Source organism: Epinephelus fuscoguttatus, linkage group LG19 (assembly GCF_011397635.1).
Source record: "Epinephelus fuscoguttatus linkage group LG19, E.fuscoguttatus.final_Chr_v1".
Classification (NCBI taxonomy): domain Eukaryota; kingdom Metazoa; phylum Chordata; class Actinopteri; order Perciformes; family Serranidae; genus Epinephelus; species Epinephelus fuscoguttatus.
In genome coordinates, this window is record NC_064770.1 from 15,914,495 (window position 1) to 15,927,155 (window position 12,661).

General features: G+C 41.1%; 1 protein-coding gene across 2 annotated transcripts in view; it reads right to left on the reverse strand.

Moving 5' to 3' along the window:
• The window catches only part of znf385c (zinc finger protein 385C), a 203,017-nt gene that overhangs the window by 108,958 nt on the left and 81,398 nt on the right, over positions 1 to 12,661 (reverse strand). For both annotated transcript variants that reach the window (XM_049562475.1, XM_049562476.1), the window contains one exon: positions 9,252 to 9,581. In XM_049562475.1, the coding sequence (XP_049418432.1) occupies positions 9,252 to 9,581 (330 nt within the window). The remainder of the gene's footprint in view (positions 1 to 9,251; positions 9,582 to 12,661) is intronic.

Here is a 12,661-nt window from a genome sequence, read left to right on the forward strand (position 1 = left end):
CAGGCCAGGCTGCTGTCCACCCTCCATCACTTTTCCCTCCCTCTCTCCACACCCTTCCATCATCATTTGATCATCTGCTCTGAGAAAAGGATTATTTATAGTCCCGCAGAATTAAGCCACATGTGTATGTTCAGAAAAATATGTGTGTGTGAGTGCTTGTGCAAAAGGCATTTTCAGTAGGGGAGTGGCTAATTTTAAAGGGGACCTATTATCCTAATTTTCAGGTTCATACTTGTATTTCAGGTTTCTATTAGAACATGTTTACATGCTTTAATGTTCAAAATACATTATTATGCTCATAGTGTATGTGCTGGAAAACCCACATTCACACTACTGCCTCTTTTAGCCTCTCTCCCGAAAAAGCCCAGGCTGCTCTCACTGGTCAGCCTTTCCAGGTCCTCCATATCTCAGCCTCCCTGTACAGTCATTAAAGCCATGAAATGACTGTAACAGAGAATAGTTTCACTTTCTAACATGAAAAATCACCAATAAAAGCTTCAAAACACAACCAGACACAACCAGAGTTATGATCTGAAATCGGGGAGAAATTAACAATATCAGCCAAGATTACATTTCTTTGATGTTGGCATATAGCTTCATGTAGCAGTCAGGGCTGGACAAAATAATAATGTCATGTCAATACCCTGATATTAGAATAGATGTCTTCTTAGATTTTGGATATCATAATATTGTCAGAGTTTTTCTGGTTTTAAAGGCTGCATTACAGTGAGGTGATGTAACTTTCCGGACTTACAAGACTGTTCTCTCCGTGCTATTATTTGCCTTTAGTCGTTATATCCGCTAGAGATGTTCCAATACCATTTTTTCCTTCCTGATAACTAAACTTGCATATTGGCCGATACAGAATACCAATCCATTGCCTCTGTTGAAAAAATAATAATATCAACAGCTGTATACTACTAGTCCATTTCTGTGTCCAGAAGCTAAAAAAAAAAAAAAAAAGACAGAAGGGAAGCCATTTTAAAGCAAAGACCACCGCCAACCACAGGGGTTAAAATTTAATAAGGTACATAGTACTTAGATCACATAGATAGACATAAATCGGCTCATAGACTCACAACTTGCAACACCAGTATTGTAGGCAGTATCAGAGGCATTTCTGATACTGGTGTCGGTATCGGAACAACTCGAATATCCACATTACCAAAGATTTCAGTGTGTAAATATTTTGTGAAAGCACCAATTATCAATCCTACAAGAAAAAATCTATATCAATAGAGGTATTTGGTTAAAAAAAAAAAAGAAAAAGTATATTTATTGAATATATCAATATTTAATTTTCTCTATGTTGCCTGGCCTTAAGTAGCAGTGTACTTACAGCAGGGAGATGACTATGTATAGGTTCACTTTCTCCTGTTAAAAATCCCCAGAAAAAGCTTCTAAACCAAAATATTTATAACCAGACATGTTTCACGCTTACCTGTCCTGCCTTATAAAGGCAAAATGGCCAAAAAAATATCTTTAAAAAAAAGAAGACTACACTCTTTGCTTCTCATTGGTGGGTCAGAGGAAATCCGAGGTCTCCCAACATCCCCACTGAGAACAGCAACACTGGAGGAGAGGAGAAGTAAATGGGGTTTCATGCTCATATGCACCAACGCACATGTGCCTGCTAGCTAACTGTATGCATGTTTCTGCTCAGCAGCTTGTGTCAACTAAATGTGTCAAATGTAAAATCTGTGGGGATGCGGGTGAATACATGTATAATCATATAAAAGCCACGCTTGCAATAAGGCGCTGAACAACACTCAAACTTCACAGACAGCCACGTGAAAGAACCCCTAATAAACATATAAATAAGCATTTTGAGGGGTGAACTATCATATGCTTACGTCTCTTTGCACTTGGATGCACTGCAGCTTCATAACCCACATATGTTGCACTGACATGGATTATGATGTGAGGGCGGAATCTCATACAAGACATTCCCTGAGAGATCAACATAATGAGAGAAGAATATGAATAGCATCTGGACTTAACTTCTGTCTTTAACTTGAAGTTAGATTGTGAGCAAGACTCAAACTATGAGTCACCCACATTACTTACTCTATAAAAAATAATCATGAACAGAATAACAAAGGTCTCTAACATGGCAAAATTTCAGTGCTCCCTTTTTATTATTAATATTAGTGAGGAAATCACACAACTGATGTGAATGCATTAAATGCAAATAAATCTGTAAAATGTCTATCCACCACCAGTTTTTGCTGGGTGCAAAACATTTCTATGGCACTGAAATATTGCAAGTATTGTGATTGTTTTTCTTTTTGGACAGGATGAAATATGGCCAGCATTAGCTGCCACACAAGAACCATGACAACGTAAAAAATATCCAGTGGATTTGTTTGTTTTTTTCTCAAGTAGCTTTATTCTATCCTCAGAAAATCTATTTGCTACAGCCTAGTTGATGGAAAACACCTGATTTGTGTTGAATTTTTTTGGGCCGCACCTTCAACTTTCCTTTAAGGAGAAGTATATGGTGTTTTAACATCAATAAATCATTGCCACCTTACTTGTTTATATATATATATATATATATATATATATATATATATATATATATATGTATAAAAACAAGTAGGCTGGCACAGTGAATTTTTAACATCATTCATTATGAAACATTAAGATGAAAATGGGCACAAACTGCATAAATTAACACCTGAACTCATGTTGTCACCCAAACATCTGGGCTTCTTCTCTTCATCCAGATCTGTCAGCAAGCTTCACTGCATCTTAGTCTCAATGATAACAGGGTGAAATCACTTAATCACTGGCACATTCATCTTTCAAGGGACTGGTTCCGCCACATGTCCGGCATCCATGCCAGAAGGAGGGAGAGATGAAGAGGAAGGGAGAGGAAAGAAGGGAGACAGGAGAGAGGGAGAGAAAAGAGCCTGAACCCACTGTCAGCTCAGTGAAGCAGAGAGGGAAGAAAACGCACGCCGACACGGAGGCGATTCGCTGGGAGTAACACACACACACACAAACACGCACACACACGCACGCACACACACACACACACACACACACACACACACACACACACACATTGATTTAAAAGACAACAAATTGTATATTCTAAACCTACAAAAGGTCCATGCTACTCACAGGTGCCTAACTGTACATATATGAGCTGTTATAAACACGGAGGCACTGAAGCACGTCCTCGTGTTTCCACAGCACAAGTTACAGACTCTGCAGCATTTAAGAATTCTAAAAATATCTAAACCAGACATGCGGGATGCACACATACGTAGTAGACAAACACACACAAACACAGCAGAGAAGCTGTGGTGGAGCTGAGGACACAGCAGGGCTGGCTGCCTGAGGGAGTCAGCAGAAGGTGAGCAGAGATAAGGCTGTGTGATTGTGACTGCATGTCAGAGAGAATCTGCACAGCACAACAGTTCAGCATGCCCTGCGCCACACACACACACACACACACACACACACCAACAACACATACTCACAAACTTTTATATATGCAGTCTGCATCACCTGCAGCAGTGTACCAAAACAGGGAATTTAGACAACACGTGGCCTGCATGTATGACTGACTGAGTTCCTGCTACATTACAACATTTATTAAGTTTGTTCCACGCTTGCTGCTCTGCTGCACCTACAGTAAACACTTCATAGAGCTAGTGATGACAGAGGCAGCATGACAAACACTTTTAAATACAGATTTTCCGATACCATTTTTGCCTTCCCAATACCATTTCCAATACCCGAACTTGCATATCGGCCAATACTGTGTACCGTTTTGATACCATTGTGTTAAAAAAAAAAACAGAATTATTGCCTCATGGTTGTATGCCTCTGCAAATCAGTCAGGTTGCAGTTACAGTTCACATTCATGTCTGTCAGACTCATATGAAGCCACGGCAGTAGACAATGCATCAAATATGAATACTGCTGCAAAGAAGCTAAATATTTTAAACATGGATGCGTCACACACATCTTCAACCCAGCAGCACAAAAGATCTATACTATCAGCACAGTTTCAAGATGGACACTAAAGATTAGTGTCACCAATTAAGTATCTGACCAAATGCCTCATCTTCTGTTCCTGAGTTATGCTGTAGAATAATGGCCAGAAACGTGTTTTTTTTGCAGAACATGGGGTCACAGTAAAGTTGATCTTTGACCTTTTGGAAATAAAATGTCATCATGTCATCATTTTATTCTATTAGACATTTATATCAAATTTTGTCACAGTAAGTATGAATTCTTGACTTATGGCCAAAATTGTGTTTTCTTTGACCACCAAAATTGAGTCAATTCATCGCTAAGGTCAAGTAGACATTTGTGTCAACTTTGAAGAAATTACCTCAAGGCATTCTTGAGACAGATGGACAGATGGATACACAGACAATTCAAAAACTTAATAAAACTAACAGCTGTATACAATTAACCCTGAAACTAAAGCCTTGAACACTGCACACACAGCATTTGTAAAGGTGGGACTTTGCGGTGTAAAATACTGCCAGTATTGCTGACCATTTTCCAACGGCTAACATCAAACAATTTACTGGAAATTAATTATTTTTCGACACTCTACAACAGTAGTTCCCAGTGGCTGCATAGCACAACTTGCTGTGTAGGCTACTGTTGTAGATCAGTGAAGAATTGATTTCTGAGAAAACTGCTGTTTATGCAGGTGTGAAACAACTTTTTAGTTCATTAATAAATTACGTGGTATCGGACTGGCGCAGGACTCGCCAGCACCAGCATTTTAGGCAGTTTTGGAGGCAATTGCTGGTATCAGAGTCGGAACAACTCCACTTTTAAACAACTATCTGATGGCAAGCTGATTTGTAATCTGTATTTCCATGAGAAGAAATTAGTGATTTGTTTGTAATCCAAAAAGAAAACCCAAAGAGCAGGCCCCGCGGACACACAAACAAAACAACTTCCCCAACCATGTTACCACCACTGTGAATAACTTTCAAGAATATGTCTAAAAGTGCAGAACTGGAAAAGTTGGAGTTGAAAATTAAGGAGTTACTGCATGAAATCAGTGCAGTCAGTGATTTGCAGCCAGTCGGGCAGCTCCATCTCACCAGCTGCCTCTGCTGCAGACAGAACCTGCTGAATCAGGCAAACAGCTGCTGATAAGGGCCGATTAGAACCAACAGTGCCAGGCTCGGGACTGTGAATGTGTGGATGCATGTAAATGAATGAATACATTTTTTTTTTAAAGGTTAACACCCCTCTTCAGGGTTTGTTTGTTTTATTTATTCATACACAGAACATGCATGCATCCATGAAGACAAACATGCAAATATAAGACAGATACATGTAAAATCCACGTTACCAATGGCCCATAAGCATACAAGCATTCAGATATACTAGACCCATGGGTGTTTTATGAGTGAAGTTCCCACCCAAAAGCAGCACCTAAGCACTTTGTGTATAAATGTTAAAACCCAATTTTCAGCCCAGAATAAGCAGAACTCATATGTGCTGATCTCAGGCTGTGACCACACTAATGGAGATAAATCTGAAAATGCTGTTTACTGTCCAAAGTTTTCTGTCAGCGCTTGCATTTTCACAACACATTTCTAAAAGTTCTGCTGCCCACATTGACAAAAATGTTTCAATGACTATATTCACACTTTTGACAATCGCTGCTGATGACATGCTCCTCTCCCCTGTGATGGCTAACTTTCTGCATCAATAGAGCATCAATGTGTTGTGGCTGACATTTTTTTTTTTGTGCATCTATTGTCAGATGAAGCACGACTAAAATAGTGATTTGATCGACTGTCATAACAGCTGCCTAACAAATTCCTTAGGTGCTGCATAGAGCTCCTCAATTGAATCAATATTTCATACTTATGCAGACGTCTGACAAAATAGAACAGAAAAATATGTCAATGACAAATTTGAGCAATCACAGGAAGAATCAAAGGCAAAAGAAAGAGGCCTCTCAACATTACTGCCAAGTTCATGTACAGTATGAAGGACAGAGCATTTGTTTCTATGGTTATTAACACTGTGATGCTATACTACATTGGGATGTTACAATATATGGTTGTGAACTGCATGATTTCATGTGAGAGCCAATGTTTCTGTCTCTGTATACCATCATTATACCCTAATTTTCGTATTTAATATTATTGGTGCCATCATTGTCATTGGAAAAGTGCTTATGAGGGTGATCCTTTCTGAGTATTACAAGCTCTATGAAGTTGCTGTCTATCCACATGATTGTGTGTCATTGTTAGATTGACCTCAATTTAATAATTTGTAATTTCATTTCTCTTTGTTTTCTGCCATTATATGTGTGAGTCTGCTTCAGTACATGTGTGCACTTCTTTTGTCAGCCATGTTTATGAAAAGTTCAAGACTGCATACTGCATTGTCTATTTCTTGCATCAAATGTTTTGAAAAACATATTTTAGTGTTTAGCTAAGAAATTAGGAAGTTCCTGACCAGGCTGCCATGCTGGATACAGTTAAATGGAGTACCAAGCACCAACCACCAGATGGTTCAACTTTGCCATTTTACAGCTAAACAGTACACTAAAATATGTTTCTGAAAACATCTGAGGCAAGAAAAAGGCAATGCAGTGACAGAGGATTGATTCATACTTAATCAGCGCTGCCTAGTTTGACAGTTTGACTGCAGTTCATTACCTGTGATTGACACGACTGACAGCATTAGTAACTCCTCAGCTTTGATTGGTTGTCACTGCTGCACTGCAGAGTGATTGTAGTGAATGACATTAAAGGCAGTAGGAGGGGAGGAGGGTCATTTTTTTTACAGACCTATCTGTTTCATGTACTTCTTTCAGAATATAGTGACAGTTGCAGCCAATTCCTTGGCTTTTAACTACTCATTGTCAAAAAATTAAAAAAAGAACACTTAAAATTGTTTCTTTATTGTAAAGAAAGAGGTTGGAAACCCTCACTTTTAGCCTCTCTGTGGGTATGACATTTGCCGGCCCTGTAATTGTGATATAATAGCTTCCCAACACAATTAAATTGCTAATTAAAAATAATAAAACAGACAAACACAACTAATTCTGAACACTAAACTTCCCATAGCAAAGTGACCAAGAGTGACAACAAAATGATGGAAATGTTATTTAGAAACTGCCTCACCCTCTAAACACTGAAAATGCCAAGCAAGTATGTAATAAATTTTAATCCAGTATTTTCAAAAAGATAATTTATCTATAGGGAGGAGAATGGATAAGACTTTATTGATACCAATGCCATTATCAATTCTGCTCGCCGGTCCAGTTCTTTATTGATTCTCTTATTGATTCCTAATTAATCTTCTACATGGAAAAATAGTAGGTTGCCACAGGTTTGCAGCATCAAAACTGTTGCATTACCTCTGAGTCTGAACACAGTGTAGAAAAAGGGCATACATGTGACTCAGAATGGTGCTAATGTTATTATAATACAGGATATTTACCCTGGGTAACGGATATGATGCTCGGCTGGGAAGCAGTGGCTGTGTAAAGTGTCAAATAAATGGCATTTGTGGAGTTTAAGCCCATGTTGCGTAGAAAGATTTTTTAGCATATTGCTGGTGTTTCCACTCTTACTTGAAATAAACAATTTACAGACATTACAAGCAACACTGTAGTTATCTTTCTTTATAAAATGAAGCCACGCTTTGCATTGTCTCTTCCTTTTATGCCATGACTCCTCCTTGTTGCAAGTTTCCAGCCACACAGACACAAGTTTGACATCAATGTTTTGCAATGTGCAACTGTCAGAGAGCATGCTGGCATTGATATAAGGACTTGATAAGCTGGTAGGCATACAGTTCTGAAGGATTAGACAATTTGGAACCGGTTCTCACCTGGGACTGGTTCTTGCAGTTGTTAGAGTATCACTACGGTGGGTTTTGCAAATAGGTTTTTTTTACAGCATTGCTCAGACATCAGCTGCAGGAGATTTCAGTATTTAAAAAAGTAATGGCTTTATCTATTTTTATTTAACTGAGCATTTTGCTCTTTAAGCCCTGCTTCAGATGCCACAAAAAAATAGACATAAAAAACACTGAACATCTGAGAGACTGCCCCATGCTGTTGTCCACAGAGCAGCTATGTTAGAGTAGTTGGTAGTTAAGTGCCTTGCTCGAGGGTACATTGACTCCACATAGATTTTCCCCCAGCTATCTTGGAAATTGAACCATTGAGCTAACCTACTTCCTTCAACATCAGCCCAGTGCTGCCTTAGAAATATCTTTTTGGGGCTTGACATTTAACCATATAGATCTACCGCTGGGATGAGATTATTTCACTGGCTTTGAAGGATTTTATATCCTGATGTTCCCACATGCCCTTTTCAGTGCCGGTTCAAATACTGCCAAGCTCTTTCAGAAACACAGAATAGGACACGCACAAATGCACAGACATAAACACATATGCATCCGACCAAATTATCAACAAGGCCACGTTGGCTGTTGACAGTGAGCATTTCTGGAGGGCAGATGTCGTCCGTGTGATTGGTTGAAGCAGACAAACGTTTTTCAGCTCAAAAACCTGCTGTGTTTTGAGACACAGTCGACCTGTTGCTATTAAAGATCTTCTGTTATGGCAGCTTGAGCTTGATCTGGGTTCCATATTGTTGTTCCTGTTTATTTTTTGCAGGGGTATGTGAGCTCATTGCCTGCCTGTACACTTTTATACTTGTGTGTTTTGTGTTGAGTATTGTGTGTTTACATCCTTTTAGCAAGGCTGAAGAAAGAGCAAAAAGGAGACTGGGAGTGTGAACGAGTCAAACTTAACTGAGAGACTGATTCCCCCGGAGCGGAGTCCTAATCGAGGCTGTGACTAGAATGACAAAATGTCCAACTTCGCTCCAGCCACATCACTCCCAGGAACACAACCATCAAACACAACCAGCACTTAATTAGCTTCTCACTTGCTGACTTCACTCAGCCCTGCTCCACTTGTGTGTGTGTGTGTGTGTGAGTGTGTGTGTTTGTGTGTCCTCAGCCCTAGGCTGTGTCTGAACACATTTCAGCAAATAGAATTGAATTTGTTTAACTTCCATTGAATACAAGTTGGGGGGGATTGGCACACAGGCTGGTGACAGTGTGCCGTGAAACAGTGTGTGGGATTCTGCTAAGTTGCACGGCCCTATTGTTCCGGACAGGGTTACAAAATCCAGGGGCAGAGCACTTTATCCAATGTTCTGGATTTACATCTGATTTTGCAATGATAAACAAACACAGTGGTCAGTCGAGCAGTGCTCCAGGCCTACCTGTGTTGCCTGGCATCTTGCCATTGCTGATCTGCTTGAGTCTCTTTTGATGGGATTTGCCGTTGTAATGGATCTGTGCCTGTGCGGCTGAGTTGAGTTGGATGTTGCAGACCTCACACAACGTGTAGCTCCGCTGCTTTCTCTCCCTTTTGGGTCTACAGAGTGCAGAAGGCAGGGCGCCACCTGGTGACTGCTCATCTGGTACTGCACCCTCATCCTGGGTGTTGCAACAAGGCTCAACATCCATCTGCACTCCCAGTCCGGCTCCAAACCCCCTCCTGTCCAGCTCGGTGCTCGGAGGAGCTGATGGGCTGAACGGACGCTTCATACCTGTGATAGAAGAGGAGGACAGGATGAATACAAAAATGACGTACAGCATACTGGACAGGAGGAAACACCAATATCGCTCAGAGGTTCACTTTACAGCGCAGGTGTCAGACTACTCAGTGCTCAAAAGTTTTTTCAGAGTGCACATGTCTGATGCTCCCTCCCTTTCTGAAGTGCTCCAGCATTAGCATGCGCGCCACAGCATGGAACAGAGTGTGGCCATGTGTCCTGTCTACTGTGGATGGAGGTATCATCTTCCCTAGTCTGGCATGACCTGGCTCACCCAGCATACAAAGCCAGCCTGTTAAAACCTGATCGCCACAGAGCACACACGGGCAAAAATACCCCTGATTCCCAAAGCTTTGTAGAGGAGTGTGTGGAATCTGACCTCGTTCCTGTCTGATGTAAGTCATGCTTGTCAGCACCCTGAGAGCAAAGTGACACCTGCACTGTATACACACGCACGCTCATGAAGACATCAGGAAGCAAAAAACAGACCTGGCACAAATGTGTACATGATCACACGCGTACAGTGGGAAGTCCAAGCGGTGGTGGTCGAGGGGTGCAATGACGCACCACTTGGGGGAGACAGAGTGCTGCAGTGTGGCTCTCTGAGGACCAGCAAGGCCCTTCTGTCAAGCTGCTTCACTTATGATGACTGCACGCCTGCTCGCTGTCTGTGCACCCCTACAAGCCAAAATCCTGCAGCAGTAGCTGCACGGCCTCTGTGGAGGATCTCAGCCAAGCGGTGCCTGAAATCGGCAAACAGGAAACCAACTGGGAGTCTAGAGCTTATGAAACAGCCCTGATGATGTTTGCTGACATTACGGTTCAAATTAGAACAGCGGAATCACGGATACAGCTGCAACTGCATTAAATATACAAGTATGTGGGAGCTTGAGCTGAAACTATTCTCCCATCTACTGAGTGTGTACAACAAGCTGTAAAGACGTGAAAATCTGGGCACATGGGGAAGCAGGACAGTGATATCAAGAGACACAAATGAGCAAATTGACTTTTCTGTCAAATAAGACCACTTGAACACCTCAGTTCTTCCGTGAAGGGTTCTGCAGTCAGAGGAGCAGCCTTCCCAGGACAGACAGTCAGAGAGAAGAGCTGTTTGTTTCATACACAGCTACTGTCTCTATAAATAAATGAAAAGGTAGGTCTACAGTAGCTCTGTGAAAGATTGAGACATCACCATTGGAAAAGTCCCTGAAATACACCCAGCTGTGTGTTTCTGCTGCTGGCTTTTTGCCTCTGCCTCAAGTTATTTATGTAAACACCCAAACCGCTCACACACACACACACACACACACACACACACACACACCAAAGTGAAGTGGAGTCTATGATGCATACATACCTACATGCATGAAAAAACACACACACACACACACACACACACACACACACACACACACACACACACACACACACACCGAGTTCAAAAACACACACACGTACACACACAGTGCTCAAAAACACATTAGGGCAAGCAGCCTCCATGAAAGCTGCTATTCACGTTGCCAATCTGGGAGCACTCAAGAGGCTCCATCAGATGTTTTCTCAAAAGCTTTGAGCGATGCTGCTCTCTGGCACCGAATGAAAAAAATCTCTGTGGTCCTTAACCACGCAACCTCCTCACACTCCTGCCAAACTACTCAGCTAGCCGCCCCAAATTAGCATGGTTGTAAAAACAAAACCCTCAATGAAGACCTGCAGAACAGAACAAACTGTAACATACAGAGCATATTACGTTCCTCTGCCCTCCATATCAACCTTGCACTGAGAGGCAGGTCTTCATAGCACATAGAAATCTCATACATTACAGACTGTTGGATAAAGTCAAAACATCGGTTGTGTATTAAAGATAAATTGCAGCTCCAGTGTCGAGCCAGCAAAAGTGGATCTTAATCTCATGCTTGCCATTTTGTGATACAGATTAGCCTTCTGCAGAAATGGCATAAGCATGACCGTTACCACAGAGACCAGTCTGGCAGAGGTTTGACAAATTCTTCTCACAGTCAAAACAGTCATTATATACAATAGTTCTGGATGCCAATGGTAATTTTGTACAATTTGGGGTAAACAAAGCTTACCTGAGCAACTCACTGGATATTTATGCAGCAGACACAAAAACTGGACAGACTGCAGAGATGAAAGTGTTTTTTACCTGCTACACCATCAGCATTTTCAAAGTGAGTTGCATCATTACATTATTATTACATCATTAATCTTTTGGTGCAAGCGTGCCTGTAGTGTGCAGCGGTGAAATGGGTCCCCGCTGAAACACTTTCCCACCGCGCACGTTCTGGACGTTGTTTGGGCTATTCATCAGTATTGCGGTACACAAAAAAATTCATATCATTACAAAAATAAATACCGGTTTTCGGTACAAACTGGTATACTGCCCAACCCTAATGTAATGTCATGAAAATTTAGCTTTTTTAACTTCATGCTCCACAGAGCAACTTTCATAGGAATAATTAGGTCCCGGCCTCCAGTATTGTATCCAGGTCTCTCAATACATCCATGGTTGCACACCATTTCAAAGAAACATGTCATTTAACCCAGAAACTGCAGCAAAACGGTGCCCAGTGTTTTGAGATTGAACGTGCCCCTGATGACACTTGGTTAGTAAACACACCCAAAGCCTCATTAAGTAGATTTTGTAAGATTTTGAGTATTAAATAAAACCTAAAGATGTTTTTGTAACTTAAATTGTTGCTTCAGTGATTTAATCATGAATATTTAATGTTATTAAAAAAAACGACTTAGAGCCAAGTCTTCAGGCCTTTAGAGGGTTGTGCAAATAGAATACATATGCAAATATTAAAGACTAAACTCGCACTCATCTAATCTCATAATAAGTTCAATCTTATGTTTTTGTTGGCTTCATGTCCGTAGCTGGAAGAGCATAGTTGTTGGACGTAGAAACAAATGGATGCCATGTCTGAGGACCTTTTTATCAGCCAACACCCTGGGTGTCCTGCACTTCACTCTGAAGTGTCTATTACCTGAGAGTGAACGGGACAAGCTGCTTTTGTGTAGTCGCTGTAAATCCACCTGCCCAATGGAGG